At 39.4% G+C, this 16,604-nt stretch overlaps 1 protein-coding gene across 10 annotated transcripts in view; it reads left to right on the top strand.

The window, feature by feature from the left end:
* The window catches only part of DLGAP1 (DLG associated protein 1), a 428,837-nt gene that overhangs the window by 376,601 nt on the left and 35,632 nt on the right, over positions 1-16,604 (top strand). For all 10 annotated transcript variants that reach the window (XM_054694167.1, XM_037508793.2, XM_054694170.1 and 7 more), the window contains one exon: positions 6,273-6,364. In XM_054694167.1, the coding sequence (XP_054550142.1) occupies positions 6,273-6,364 (92 nt within the window). The remainder of the gene's footprint in view (positions 1-6,272; positions 6,365-16,604) is intronic.

The following is a 16,604-nucleotide window of genomic DNA, read 5'->3' as shown; positions in this document are numbered from 1 at the left end:
ATGTTTTTTTTTAGATTTATTTATTTATTTATGCAAGCACTGGGTACAGTCAGAAGTGTGGGAGGGTGAGAGAATTCACCAGAGCCAGAGCGGGGAGCAGAATAGGCAGAAGGACTGAAGTACACTGCTGAGGGGAGCAGTGGGCGCGGCAGGAGAGGTCTGCACGCCATGTGGGACCCTTGCCGGCAGCCAGGGATCGAACTGGCGCTGCAGAGGCTGTGGGCAGCTTCGCAGCCCAGCGCTCAACCGCTGCACCACCAGGGGAGGCCCATGGCATTTCAATTTAATACATAATGCACAGTTAATATTATAATCATTTGCTTTACAATGTGAGTGAACTTAGGTCAATCATATAATAACCCTCAGTTTTCTCATCTGGAAATGGGAATAATCATAGTCATTATATTACAGGGTATTTTATAGGTTGTAGTAAAAGCTGACCTATATGTGTAAGTCTCAAGCATAGATTGGCATAACAATGGCTCAAAAGTATTAGCTTTAGTTGTTATTAATATTATACTCCTTTAAAATCACAATTAGCGGGCCTCCCTGGTGGTGCAGAGGCTTGAGCACAGTGCTGTGAAGTTGTCTGCAGCTTCTGCAGCGCGGGTTCAATTCCCAGCTGGCCAGGGAGAAACCCACATGGCACAGCAAACCTCTCCTGTCTTGCCCGCTGCTCCCCTCAGCAGTGTTTTTGGTCCTGCCTGTTCTGCTTCCTGCTCTGTCTCTGGTCAATCTTCTCACCCTCCCGCGCCTCTGGCCTATACCCCAGCTCTTGTACAAAAATAAATAAATATTAATAAAATAAAATAAAATCACAATTAGCTAAATACACTGAAATTTTATCACCTGTTATATGGTCTTTCTCTATTTTTTTCAGATTCAATTTCCTGCAATTTCTTTGAAAGTATTAAAAGTCATTCATAAAATTAAATAGATTGCCCTAGAAACTATATAACAGAGTTGATATTTGTCATATAGGGATCTAATAAGGGTGGTAAAAGTCCAGAGATAAATTTACATATAATGGCTAAAGCTCAGAAGATGAAAACACTTGGATGCAAATAAGCTGTGAGTGTGGATGGATGAGGCTGGAGCAGAGTCCAATGCGTTCATTCTGATGCTTATGCCCCTGCTTCTGTTCTTTCTCTTTTTGTGTACCCATTGAAGATCACGGTTCTGAAGAGAAATATCAATCATGCATCTTTTTAAAAAAGTTTCATTGGGTAATTTGATACTACTCCATAAGTGTAAGGCTGCAAGATTCTACTTTGGCTGACATTCTAAGCATTTTAATTTTACATGCATGCAGTCATATGGAAAAAGTTAGAATCTTATTCAGGAAAATGCAAGTGTTGCTTGTTTCTCAAACAGAGACAGTTTGATACACAAAACAGGTTCTATAGGTATGAGGAGGCAGAGAGCAATAAAGGGATACGGTGGGAGTTATCACTCCTATGTGGAGGGGAGGGAATGGGGAAAGTGGAGTGAACAGAATTTAGAGTTGAGAGGAAAGGTCCCAGGACAGTCTTCCTCGGACCAGGCATGGTCACTTGGTACTGGGACTTTTGAGGGAGCAGCCAGTGCACAAGCTATTGGACTGTCAAAGGAGGTGAAGAGGAGTCACAGCTGTGGTCATATCCTGGAGGGATACCAGTAGTAGCTGGAAACAAAAAGGAATTCCTCTCCCACCCCAACCCCCATCTTCCTTTGTTAGACTATAACTGAAAGTCAACCAGCAAGGAAATCTGGGAAATGTGGTTTGCAGTCTTGTTCCCTCCCTACCCCCATCAAACCACAGACCAGATGGGTGTTGAAGATGGGCTTAGAGATGCCAGACAATAAGTCACCAGTACGATACACTTTAATGTATTTTGTCAAACAAACAAACAAACTCATCCTCTGTAAACAAATTAAAAAGTCTAAGATAAGTGGAGTGAATAGGCAGTATGGTGGGGCCTCCCTGGTGGCACAAGGGGTTAAGACGCAGCCTATGAAGCTATCCACAGCCACTGCAGCACAAGTTCAATCCCTGGCCAAGTTGCTACCCACATGGCACAGCAGACCTCTCCTGAAGGACTCACTTGCTGCTCCCCTCAGCAGTGTGTTTCAGTCAGTCTGCCTATTCTGTTCCCCACTCTGTCTCTGGTGAATCCTCTCAACCCCTGAGCCTCTGGCCATCTCTTGTATGCATAAATAAGTAAATCTTTAAAAAAAAAAAAATCTTAAAAAAAAAAAAGGCAACATGGTGTTTCTTCCAGTGAAACATCTTACAGCACTAAATGATTCCAGAATATTTGAAATGTTGATTTTAATATCATGGCTCCAAAAGTCAAGTCAACTACTTTATCTGGTGCTTTTCTGGTATTCTAGAGCTGGGCAGGCAGGGAAAGCAGGTAACTAGATACTTAGAACTTAGAGCAACATTGTACAATATGTCTTCTAAAATGTCAGGATAATGTTAATAGTAATGTTTTCCCCCTAAAATAAGTAATACAGGGCCTCCCTGATGGGGCAGATGTTAAAGTCTCAGTGCTATCAAGCTATTGCCAGCAAGAATTCCATGCCCCACCAGGGAGCTAACCCACATGGCATAGCAGACTTCTTCTGTCTCACCCTCTGCTCCCCTCAGCAGTGTATTTCAGTAGATCTGCCTGTTCTGCTCCCTGCTCTGTCTCTGGTGAATCATCTCACCACCCCCCCCACCGCTCCCGCACCACTGGCCTACACCCCAGTTCTTGTGTGCTTAAATAAATAAGAATAAATCTTTTTTAAAAATAATAAATATTGTAAAGGATTCATGTAATATAACAGTATGCAGAACACAATATGAAATTTCCATTTTTTTCTGCCTCAAACTCACCTCCCCAGAGGGGGCTGCCAGCAGCCTTTCCTACACCATCTTTTAGTCTTTCAAGAGTAATTTCAATTACAGATGAATTTCAATTACAAACAAGTGTCAGACACTACCCCAGTCTCCTCCAGATAATAGATTGTGACTTTCCTCTATTATTATTAGCTCATGTTGCAAAGCAACCTAGAGGAGCTTTAAGTTTAATCTTCACATTATGTATAATGTGATTCCTTTCTCATTCTTTGAATTAAAAAATAAAAGAAAATTAAGTTATTGAGACCTCACTCTTGGGATTTACTTATTTATTCCCTTTAATTCCAGTCCAAGTGTGCAGAGATATATTAACCTCTTCATATCCTGAGTGAAGAGATTAGTCCAACTGCAAATAACAAAACTCATCTTGCCATGTTGAATGAACTATTTTAGAACAGTACAAACCAAATGAATTGTTACTTTGATTTGACAGGAGGCTTTGAGAAATAAGGTCACATTAACTCTGATTCGTAGTCAATTGACTTAAGAAGATAAAGGAAACTGGAGATTGAATTGACAGAATATCTCTTTTTTTAAAAAAACTTTTTTTTAAAGATTTATTTATTTATACAAGCACAGGGTACAGTCAGAAGCGCGGGAGGGTGAGAGGATTCACCAGAGCCAGAGTGGGGAGCAGAACAGGCAGAAGGACCGAAGTACACTGCTGAGGGGAGCAGCAGGCGCAGCAGGAGAGGTCTGAGTGCCATGTGGGACCCTCGCTGTGGTTGGGGATAGAAAGGCACTGCAGAGGCTGCGGGCAGCTTCACAGCCCAGTGCTCAACCGCTGTGCCACCAGGGGAGACCCCAGAATATCTCTTTGTCCAAACTTTAATCATTATCTGAATTCTCATTCCAAATAGGCCTTAACTTTGTACTACCATGTCATTCTGCATTGCCTAATTTTAGCAAGAATCCTGCTAAGTCTGTTTATCTAGAATCCTGTGCCTATGATATCTGATCACCTTCAATATCTGATGGGTTGCTCATCATCCACTTTCCCCAGGCCTTGTCTGATCACCCTGGCCTGCCTTCAGCAAGAATCCTGCTAGGACAGTTTAACCAGAATCTGCTTTCCCCTCAATGTTTCCTCTTGGTAATTTACCATCCTTTGACACCCCAACTCTGTTCCTCAGCTACAAATTCCCATTTTTTCATGTTTTCTTTGGAGTTGAGCCCAATTTCTCTCCTACTACAAAATCCCATTACAATGGTCCCTATACATATGATGATAGTCCCTCTGAACAAAGTCTGCTTATCATTCTTTTTTTTTAAAAAATATTTATTTATTTATGCATACAAGAGCTGGGGTACAGTCCAGAGGTGGGCCACAGACAGAGTGGGAAGCAGAACAGGAGGATTGACTGAAATACACTGCTGATGGGAGCAGTGGGTGAGACAGGAGAGGTCTGCTGCACCATGTGGGTCATCTCCTCAGCCGGGGATCAAACTTATGTTGCAGTAGTTGCTGATTGCTTCATAGTGCTGATGCTTAACCCTTTGTGCCACCAGGGAAGCCCTGCTTATCATTCTTTAACAAGTATAATGAACTATTTTTTTTCTTAAATAGTACTCCAACTTTGTAAATTTCATTTCAATGTCCTTGAAGTGTTGGAAAAAGATTTTTTAGGGGGACTTAAGTCAACACTAAGGGACCTACAAAGATCACTTTAGTGGATTCAAAAAAAAAGGGATATTACAACCATGGTTTTTAATCATCATACGTTAAAACTAGAAATTAACAGAAAACATTAAAAGAAAACATTAAACAGAAAACATTAAACCTTTTGAAAACATTAAATATCTTCTAAGAAACCACTTGTATTAAAGAGGAAATTTGAGATAATTATTATGAATTATATGACAATAACAATGAGAATCCTAGAAAATATCACCATGAGCCATGGTCATTGCTATGATTTTAGAAGAATTCACAGCTTTATGTTATTTCATAATTAAGCAAGAAATATATAAATGAAAAAAATGAGGAAAAAGAACAAAAAATGAACACTAAGTTGATTCATAGGAATGAGTTGCTACTGATGCATTAGAAAACACTACAGAACAATAGTAATATGAACTAAAGCAGAATTGATAAGTTAAACCAAAATTGGTTCTTTTAAAAGGCCAAATAAGTGAACAAGTCTAACAGAGAGGGAGAGAAAATACAAATCAGCAAGAATTGAGACAGTAGATATTAAAATTACACAGTACATAGTGAAATCCAGAAATTATTTTAAATATTAATATGATCAAAAGCATACATAAGAAACCAAATTAAATGTATATTTAAAGGTGAAATGTCAGATATTCCAAATAGAGTCAGAAACCACATTTTCTATATAAGCTGGAATATACACATATAGAAGTATGAAGTGATATTCTAAGCAATGTATTAGTTTAAAGGGGAAAATGAAGATATTCTATAGTTTATCTTAATAACATTGACACATAAATCTCCCAGTATCAACAATTCTAAGTATATTTAAATGAACTTTCTTCCTTCTTTTGATTTTGATATTTGCAAAGTCAAACTTCTAAGAACACATTATCATGTAGTGTTGCTTTTTTTTTTAATTTTATTTATTTATTTTAAAATAATTATTTATTTATTATACAAGCACTGGGTACATTCAGAAGCGTGGGAGGGTGAGAGAATTCACCAGAGTCAGAGTGAGGAACAGAACAGGCGGACCGACGAAATACACTGCTGAAGGGAGCAGCGGGCACAGCAGGAGAGGTCTGCGCACCATGTGGGACCCTCACCGCCGGCCAGTGATCGAACAGGCGCTGCAGAGGCTGCGGGCAGCTTCGAAACCCAGCGCTCAACTGCTGCACCACCGGGGAGGCCCTGCTTTTTTTTTTTAAAAGGTTTTTTTTTTTTTTTTTGCGTAGAAGAATTGGGGTGTAGGCCAGAGGTGTGGGGGGTGAGAGGATTCACCAGAGACAGAATGGAGAACAGAACAGACTATTGAATCTACTGACATACACTGCTGAAGTGGCAAGACAGGAGAGGTCTGCTGAGCCATGTGGGTTAGTTCCCTGGCTAGGGGTTGAACTACAGCAGCGATAGTGCTGGGACTTAACCACTAGGCTACCAGCAAGGCCCTCATGTAGTTCTACTTCTAATATAGTGCTCATCGTAAATACTACTTACAAATCTAGAGCAGAATCATAGACCTTGAGAATGAACAAAATTACATTTTACTTAGATCAGCAGAGTAGTGATGATGTATTTGGTGAGAACCAAATACACAGATTACAAATAACAAAACAAATAACAAAACATTCTGGTAATACTATAGATGTTTCTGATAAAATATGCAAGTTGTTTTTCAAGCAAGATGACTGAAATGGATTATCTCTACTTATCTGATTATTTCCTCAGGTGGATGATGCTGAAGAACCTGACAAGACAGGGGAAAATAAAGCACCGAGTAAGTTCCAGTCTGTAGGAGTACAAGTAGAAGAAGAGAAGTGGTAAGTCCACATGCATTTTCAATCTTGATATTGGCAAGTATATTTTTCCATGATATAAGATTCAATAATTTTTTCTATTAACTTCTGAGAGGCTAAGTTGGAATATTACCTGATTCCCTCCTCTACCTTAAAAGTGGAGACCACTCCATTTAATAGCAGAGTAAGCACATCACATTCATATACACATATACACTGTGTGTGATACTGTTGTAGCAAGCATTGTTGTATGCCCAACTATTCCTCTTTAGAAAATGAAAACCTTCCCATTTGAAACTGTAGACTTCTTAAGAGAAGAGGGCTTATCTTATTCCTTTGTTTATTCCTAGTAGTTAATAATATCTGGTGTATTATATGAGCTCAGTGAATGCCAAATGCTGAATGAATAAATGAATGAGGAGGAAAAAGAAAATTCCTTATCATTATCCTGAATCATCAGTTCCTTTAGGTAGCACTTTGAAATACGCTTACTCTAGAATTTTGGTACCTAAAAGTGAGAAATCTAGAGATTCAGAAGATCACAGGATCTAGCAATTGGCAGAGATTTCTGAGGTCAGTACAGTCATTTTACAAATGATAATTTAATCAAGAAATGTGAGTTTCTCAATCTAATTGAAATCACTGATGGATGGAACTATGCTTTGTTGATAGTAGAGCCTCCAGCTTCCAGAATTGTGCTTTGCACATACCAACTATATAATAAATGTTGCCTGATTCAAATATACTGCAATTATGTTAGGTGAAAAAAACACCATTTTATTTATAAATCAGGATATCACCTCAACTTTGCCACTAACTTTCTGTGTATTACTTAAAAGAAATCTTCTATTTATATGTTTGCCCATCTATCCATCAACCAACCATTCAATAAATATTTATGGGATGTTTCCTATATGCAAGACTTCATGTAACATAAACTGAAATCTGAAAAGTAGTCATATATCAGTTCATGGAAGGGGTCCTTTTTTATGGTCTCCTGATATTGACTTTGCATTTGTATCTAAAGAGGTTTTCAAAACATACATATATACATATATACAATATTTTTTTTTTAGAGGCATGTTTTATTTATTTATTTATTTAATTAGTTTGTTTGTTTGTTTTATTTATACAAGCACTGGGTACAGTCAGAAGCACGGGAGGGTGAGAGAATTCACCAGAGCCAGAGCGGGGAGCAGAGCAGGCAGAAGGACCGAAGTACACTGCTGAGGGGAGCCGCGGGCGGCAGGAGAGGTCTGCGCGCCATGTGGGACTCTCCTCTGGTGGCAGGGGAGCAGCCGGGGATCAAACCGGTGCTGCAGAGGCCGCAGGCAGCTTCGCAACCCAGCGCTCAACCGCTGCGCCACCAGGGAGGCCCCAAATATATAATATTTTGATATGATTACATTTGATATAATTTTATAAAGCTGAAAGTCCAGAAAATTGACATAACCTTCTAGAAATGAATACAACAAAAAATTAGCAATAGTTATATGTCTATCCATACCCACTGATCCAATAAGCACATAGGGTTATTCTGAATGAATTCAATCAATGGGAGAAAAACAATTGTGGAACATTATTTGTCAATGTAAAAATATTTATTAATTATTAAATGTCAAACAGTAAAACAATGCTGTAGTAAATTATAGTACATCACCAAACAGGATATTATATAACTTTTAAATGTAATTTGTGAAGAAGATCTAGAAACATGGAGAAATATTTGTGATCACAGTTAAGTGAAAAAGATGCATACATGATAGCCATGTATAATATTCATAAAAAATGGATAAGGACTGAAATGTAATGCTTAAAAATGGTGGGTTTAGCAATGACTGTTTTTTGCTTTTACTCTAAAATTTTTATTTATTGTATCTACTTCAAGTTTTGGTAATCACTATTTCCAAGTCAACCCCTCTATCACATTTCCTTTAATTGTTTTAGAATTTTTTTGAAAATGTAATCTTAGTAGACATGAAAGATTTTATGATGTGAGAACACATTCCTCCTTTCTCTACCATCCTTACCAGCTTGTTTTCTTCAGTTATGTAGGGGTTAAGAGCACAGAGGATTGAACCAGAACACCTACATTCAAATCCTGGTTTTGTCACATACTGGCTGGGAGGCCTTGATAAAAGTTCTAAAAACCTTTGTGCCTTGATTTCCTTACATGTAGAAAGACAAGAATAGATAATTTCTAGTGCAGCATGTAAGAATTTAGAATTCACCACTCTATCCTAACAGCAAGAAAAAGCTGAACAAATTAAAAATCAACAACTCTTCTTAAACCTGTCAGAGAAATAAAATCAAGGTACAAACCACTGCCCAGAAAATTAGAGAAACAGATAGGTACAAATAATTACAAGTTCTGCTAAAATTACTGTAGCAGCAATCCATGAGCAGGATCCAGTGCCAGGGTAAGAAAACCTAAATTATATTTAATGAACTTCTGGAAGCTTAGTGTGGACAAATCTGAGACCAAAAATATTCAAAGGGGGCCTCCCCTAGTGGCATGGTGGTTGAGCGCTGGGTTGCAAAGCTGCCCGCAGCCTCTGCAGTGCCAGTTCGATCCCCGGCCGCCAGCGAGGGTCCCACATGACGCACAGACCTCTCGTGCCATGCCCACTGCTCCCCTCAGCAGTGCATTTCGTTGGTCTGCCTGCTCTGTTCACCGCTCTGGCTCTGGTGAACTCTCTCACTCTCCTGAGCTTCTGACTGTACCCAGTGCTTGTATAAATAAATAAATAAATAAATCTTTAAAAAAAAAAATATTCAAAGGGACCCAGCTATGGAGGAGAGTCCTCCACACCTTTGTGAGATTTGTTTGTTTGTTTTTAAAGATTTATTTATTTATGCATACAAGAACTGGTATACTGGCCAGAGGTGTGGGGAGTGAGAGGGTTCACCAGAGACAGAGTGGGGAGCAGAACAGGCAGATCTACTGAAAAACACTGCTAAGGGGAATAGCCTGGAAGAGAGGAGAGGTCTGCTGCACCATGTGGGTCAGCTACTTGGCCAGGCGGGCATCAAACTTGTGCTGCAGTGGCTGGCGATAGTTTGATAGCACATGATGGAGGAAACTTAAATACATATTACTGAATGAAAGAATCTGAAAAATATTGCCTGCTATTTGATTCTAACCAAATGATAATATGACATTTTGGAAAAAGCAAAACTCTGGAGATAGTAAAATAGTGAACCAGAGGTTGAGGATAGGGAGGGGTGAATAGGTTGTGTACAGAGAATTTTTGGGTTAATGAAACTATTCTATACAATACTACAATGTTTAATATATGCCATTATGTATCTGTCAAAGCCCATTGGATGATTCATCAAGATTAAGCTCTAGGGGGCCTCCCCTGGTGGTGCAGCGGTTGAGCGGTTGAGCTCTGGGCTGCGAGGCTGCCCGCAGCCTCTGAGCCTCTGCAGCGTCGGTTTGTTCCCCAGCCACCGGTGAGGGTCCCACAAAAAAAAAAAAAAAAAAAAGACTAAGCTCAAGGGCCTCCCTGGTGGCCTAGTGTTGTCATCACTAAGGCCTGAGTTAGATCCTGACCAGGGAGCTACCCACATATGGGGCAGCAGACCTCTCCTGTCTCACCTGCTTGTCCCCTTAGCAGTGTATTTCAATAAATCTGCCTGTTCTGATTCCCACTTTGTCTCTAGTGAATTCTCTCATTCACCTCTGGTCTACACCCCAGTTCTTGTATGCACAAATTAAAAAAAAAAAAATCTTTTTTTAAAGAAAGAGCAAGCTCTAACAAAAAACTCTGAACTTTGGATGGTAACAATGATGTATACAAATTGTAACCAATGTGGGGTACAGAAGCTGTATGGGAAATTGTTTTAATTTCTTTTTTTTTTTTTAATAGAGGCATGTTTTATTTATTTGTTTGTTTGTTTTGTTTATGCATGCACTGGGTACAGTCAGAAGCGCGGGAGGGTGAGAGATTTCACCAGAGCCAGAGCAGGGAGCAGAGCAGGCAGAAGGACCGAAGTACACTGCTGAGGGGAGCAGCGGGCGGCAGGAGAGGTCTGCGAGCCATGTGGGACCCTCTTTCGGTGGCCGGGGAGCAGCTGGGGATCGAACCGGCACCGCAGAGGCCGCGGGCAGCTTCGCAACCCAGGGCTCAACCGCTGCGCCACCGGGGAGGCCCTGTTTTAATTTCTTAATTTTCTTGTGAATCTAAAACTACTTTAGAAATAGTTTATTATTTTTAAAAAAGTGCAAGAGCAAATAATCATATTAGCCTCAGTATTTTCCTGGGGGATGTCATTTCATATGTGTAAAACTTCAGAAAAATACTTGACACACAGGAAGCACTTGTGTGTTTCATATTTGATTATGGACCCATATTGAATCTCTAAGGATTGAAGCCTCAAGAAAGCAATTATATCACCTTTTTCTTTAAAAAGATGTGAAAATTGGGCCTTCGTGGTGTTGCAAGGGGTTGAGTCTCAGCACTATGAAGCTATCTGCAGCCACTGCAGCCACATTCGATCCCTCGCCAGGGTCCTAAACCACATGGCTCGGCAGACCTCTCCCGTCTTGCTTGTTGCTCCCCTCAGCAGTGTATTTCAGTCAATTCACCTGTTCTGCTTCCCACTCTGTCTCTGGTGAATCCTCTCACCCCACTCACCTCTGGCCTGTACCCCAGCTCTTGCATGCATAAATAAATATATATATATTTTTTAAATGTGAAAATTGGGCCTTCTTGGTGACACAGCGGTTGAGCGCTGGGCTGCGAAGCTGCCCGCACCCTTTGCAGCGCTGGTTCAATCTCCGGCCACTGGTGAGGGTCCCACATGGCGCGCAGACCTCTCCTGCCGCCCGCTGCTCCCCTCAGCAGTGTACTTCGGTCCTTCTGCCTGCTCTGCTCCACACTCTGGCTCTGGTGAATTCTCTCACCCTCCCGTGCTTCTGACTGTACCCAGTGCTTGTATAAATAAATAGATAAATCTTTAAAAAAAAAAAAGTGAAAATTATCTCAACTTTAAAATTTTACTTAAAGCATTTCACCTGCAGTCAACTATTCTATCTTGCCAAATTAACACCTTGACACTGCAGGAGTGCTAAATATTTCATTTGGTATATTTGGATATACCTAATATCAACCCCAAAACTTCAGATGACCCACTTTTTATGAATTATTGAAGCTTATTTGATGGCCAATTCCTCAGTAAACTCAATGATGTACTTAAAATCCATCACTCAAAAGGACTGGTAGACCCAGTTTTGGTACTTAATTTACCAAAACATACTCTTCCTTAAAGATTACTTTGTAGTTAACTTCTGCAAAGTAAATAAGCATTTAAACTGATGTTAACGACTGTTTTCAACTCTCCCAGAGAAATCCTTTGTCAAACTGGCAGGGATTACTTGTATCTTCTGTCTCTAATTATAATTCTTTTTTATAATTTTGCTGGTTGTAATTCATTTAGATAGGATCTTAAAAAGCAAAATTGAGCAGATGAGATAAGATTACTTAGTGATAGCTGGGGGATTATTTTTTAATTACCTAGTGATAAAGATGAGACTGTTGTTTTCACAATGGATGGCCAGTACAATCCATCTCTTCCTTTACCAAATAAGAGTGATAAACAACAGTAACTTAACAAAAAGTGAGAGAAGGAAAGAAAATAATCCCCCCAAAGAAAGAGATAGCACAAAGAGAGGAAGATTAAAAGAATCTGTGCGAGAACAAAAGATTCATTATCACCTTTTAAATCCAACACAATTTAGGAACCAAAACTAATACAACAAAGTCGCCTGACTGATTTTTCTATTAAGGAGTAGACTTAAACAGGGGCTCTTGAATGTTCCTAATCAAACAAAAGAAGTTAGTAAATCATTAGTAAAAAGTAAAATGCACTAAATAGGTAATCTGCTTCCAGAAGAAGGATTGAAATGGCAGATTACAAATCTTTCTGGTATATTCGCAGGCAGCTGTAACATCCTTAAACTGCCACCACGAGCAGATGTGACCTGTCCATTCTCCAGGGCCCCCCTCATGGTGGGGACTATGCACAGAGAAATTCTGCCTCAAGGTCATTAATTAAATGCAAGGTAGCACCAAGACAAGGATAATGAATGCATGTGGTTTTCAGACAAGACTTCTCTTAAACTTATGAGGAAACTTGTCTCCATCAAACATATCTTTCCCCATTCCTGTTTTTACAGGTCAGTGAAGAGCAGTTTGACAGCCTCCACAGGGCATGTATGTGCTGATATGCAGGCAAATCTTGCAACACCTCCCCCAGGAACACTCCCCTTGCCACTGCTCTCCATCCTAAAGTCTCCAAATATCGGGTCCCCATTCTTTCTCACCCTTTTGATTGCTCCCCAGGAATTTGTATGAAGTCTTTTTGTCTTTCAAGTTGATAATTAGCAAATCTAGTAAACCAATCCTTTCTATTTACTAAGGTGAGAAAACTAAGAGGCTCCCAGGGAGCACCCCTTTCTTCCAAATAACAATTGTATTTCAACAGTGGCTCAAACTAAACTTTTTTGCATACTTAGTGACTTTTAAACTCTAAGAGTGGACATAAAGAAGTAGAATATTGTTTTCATTATAAAAGTAGTATGGAAATTTACTTGGAGGAAAACTGCTGCATGTTAACAGTTTGTAACTCTCCACAAGTTTTAGAATAGTTGAAAAACTGTGTGTAGACATATATCTCTCTAAATATATCTTTTATATATTTTATGAATAATATCTTCTATTAAGTACTAGCTATAGTACATATAGTATTTAATATACATATTATACATGGGTGTATATAATATATATCTTAAGTACTATCTTTCTATAAAAATTATATAATGTTGAAAAATCTAATTAATAAAAAAGAAGATAGTATTTTTTATACATTGTAAAAATTTATAAATTACAGAAATAAAGTAAAATTCTAAATCCCATCCATTAAATAAGAAATGGGTAAATTTTGCCCCTACTTTTCCCTTGATAATTTTAAAAGTTATTGAAATCCTCTACATAAAATTTAATGATATTTTTAAAAATCAACTGACATAGCACACGCTTTCTCATTATTAAAAGTTAATGACAAATATTCTTTTGATGGCTGCACAATATTCAAGACAACAAATGTACCAAAATTTGCTTATCATTTCTCTCATTGTTGGATACCTGCATTATTTCTAGATTGACTTTTGATTAAAGATGATGGGGGGAAATGCACACAATCATCTTTGAGGCCTTCTGAAACTAAATGAAAAGAACAGACTCTGGTTTGTTTGGTCATAAACTGCCAAGGATAAAGAGAATAGGAGGGAAAAAACCCCAGCATTTATTATTCAACAAATTTTGGATGTTAGAAAGCAGACAAGCAAGTGGTGACTGACTTAGCTCAGATAACTGACTCAGCTGACCAGGGAAAACTGAATCTAAGGTCAGTGAGGCAGATCTAAGACGTAATTCAATTTAAGTTTCAGAACTCACGAAAGGCATAGGATTGACTACAGTGGGCTCTCAGAAAATAGGGATGAATGTAGTTATAATAACTCCTTGACAGCCCTGCCCATTCTGACCCAAGAATAGAGATTTCTCTTCTTCAAAAGGTGTGACTAAGGGTTTTGGGCCTGGGGGATGTTAGCAAAATTGATGGGATGGGATTGCTGTATTAAAAATAGTATGATAGGGACTCCCTGGTGTTGGAAGGGGTTAAGACAAAGCACATGAAGGTATCCACAGCCACTGCAGCTCGAGTTCAATCCCTGGCCAGGGAACTACCCACATGGCACAGCAGACCTCTCCTGACTTGCCCGCTGCTCCCCTCTGCAGTGTGTTTTGGTCAATCTGCCTGTTCTGTTCCCCATTCTGTCTCTGGTGAATCCTCTCACCCCACACACACTCTGGCCTGTACCCCAGTTCTTGTGTGCATAAAAAAATAAAAAAAAATTAAAAATGAAATCTTTAAAAAAAAAAAGTATATGCTCCATTTATCTGTTGAAGGGCACTTGGTTTGGTTCTGTGATTTGGCAATTGTAAACAGTGCTGCTACATACATACATGGAAATAGATCTTTCTTTGTTATATTTTTTCATTTTTTTAAAAAAATTTATCTTTATTTGTTTATGCATAGAAGAACTGAGATGTAGGCCAAAGGTGCAGGGGTGAGAGGAATCTGCAGAACGGGCAGATTAACTGAAATATACTGCTGAGGGGAGCAGTAGGTGAGACAGGAGAGGTCTGCTGCGCTATGTGGATTAGATCCCTGGCCAGAGATTGAACTCATGCGGCAGTTGCAGGCAATAGCTTGATAGCCTGAGACTTTAGGCCCTGTGTCACCAGGGAGGCCGCTCTTATTTGACACTATTTTATGAATATCAACTATAAATTTTTGTGTACAAATCGAACATATGATTTCATTTCTCTTAGGTAAAAATCTAGGAGTGAAATGATTGGATCTTAAGGGATGTGAATAGTTAATGTCTTAAGGAACAGTTTTCCAAAGTATCCACTTACATTTTACATTTCTGCTGTATGAAAATTCCAGTTGTTCAATTGCATTCCTACTGTTTGACAGTTCCTATTAACTTCATATTACTGCCAGTCCTTGGTATGGTTGATGTTATTAATTTATTTTTTTAAAGATTTATTTATTTATGCATACAAGAACTGGGGTACAGGCCAGAGATACAGGGGGTGAGAAGCTTCATCAGAGAGAGTGGGGAGCAGAACAGGCGGATCTACTGAAATACACTGCTGAGGGGAGCAGCAGATGAGACAGGAGAGGTCTGCTGTGCTGCACCATGTGGGTTCTCCTTGGCAGGCCGGGGATTGAATTCGTGCTGCAGAGGCTGCGGATTGCTTAACCGCGGTGCTTAACCCCTTGCGCCACCAGGGAGGTCCTGATGTTATTAATTTAAAGATGTTAATAGTTATGTGCTGTTAACTTATTGTGGTTTTAAATCCTATTTTCTTCATGCAGAACTATGTTGAACATATTTTCATGAGCTTATTGACATATCTTCTTTTTTTTTAAGTTATTTATTATTTATGTATACAAGAACTGGGGTATAGGCCAGAGGTGTGGGGGATGAGAAGATTCACCGGAGATAGAGTGGGGAACAGAACAGGTATATTGACTGAAATACACTGCTGAGGGGAGCAGTGGGCAAGTCAGGAGAGGTCTGCTGTGCCATGTGGGTTGCTCCCTTGTTGGGGATCAAACTTGTGCTGCAGTGGCTGTGGACAGCTTCATAGGTTAGTATCTTAACCCCTTGCACCACCAGGGAGGCCCTTTTCTTCTTTTTTTTAAAGATTATTTATTTATGCATACAAGAACTGGGGTACAGGCCAGAGGGTGAGAGGATTCACCAGAGACAGAGCAGGGAGCAGAACAGGCAGACTGACTGAAATACACTGCTGAAGGGAACAGCAGGCGAGACAGGAGAGGTCTGCTAAGCCATGTGTGTAGCTCCCTGGCCTGTGGGGGATGGAATTTGTGCTACAGAGACTGCAGATAGCTTCACAGTGCTGTGCTTAACCACTCTGGCTACCAGGGAGGCTCTTCACATATCTTCTTTAGTGAATGTATATTCAAACCTTTTTAAATTGAGTTTTTTAAATTTCAATTTTTTATTTTGTATGTTGAGTGCTGAGCATTCTTTGCATTCTGGATATAAGTCCTTTATCAGATAGGTTATTTGCAAATACTTCCATTCTGTGGCTTGTCTTTTCATTCTTCATTCTCTTATTGAAATGTAAAACCAGAAATTCATAATTTTAATGAAGTACCACTTTTCTTTTATGGATTGTGTTTTTGGTGTCATCATGTCAAAGAAAATTTTGGTCAATTCAAGGACAGAGGGCATCCTTGGTGGTGCAAGGGGTTAAGATGCTACCCTATGAAGCTGTCCACAGCCACTGCAGCACAAGTTTGATCCCCAACAAGGGAGCAACCCACATGGCACAGCAGACCTCTCCTGACTTGCCCACTGCTACCCTCAGCAGTGTATTTCAGTCAGTCTTCCTGTTCTGCTCCCCACACTGTCTCTGGTGAATCCTCTCACCCCCCACATCTTGGCCTGTACCCCAGCTCTTGTATGCATAAATAAATAAATCTGTAAAAAAAAATTCAAGGTCAGAAAGGTTTTTTTTCTAAAATTTTTATGGTTTTAAATTTTATCATTGACCCATTTTGAGTTAATTTTCAAGTAAGGATCAAAATTTAATGTTTGGATGTGTATATCTCTTGTCAAATATTCATTAACTTATATATATATGGATCTGTTTTTGCA

The sequence above is a fragment of the Talpa occidentalis genome, unplaced genomic scaffold (genome assembly GCF_014898055.3).
Source record: "Talpa occidentalis isolate TD23 unplaced genomic scaffold, MPIMG_talOcc4v2.1 talOcc4.13, whole genome shotgun sequence".
Lineage (NCBI taxonomy): Eukaryota > Metazoa > Chordata > Mammalia > Eulipotyphla > Talpidae > Talpa > Talpa occidentalis.
This window is presented reverse-complemented; position numbering and strand designations above follow the sequence as displayed.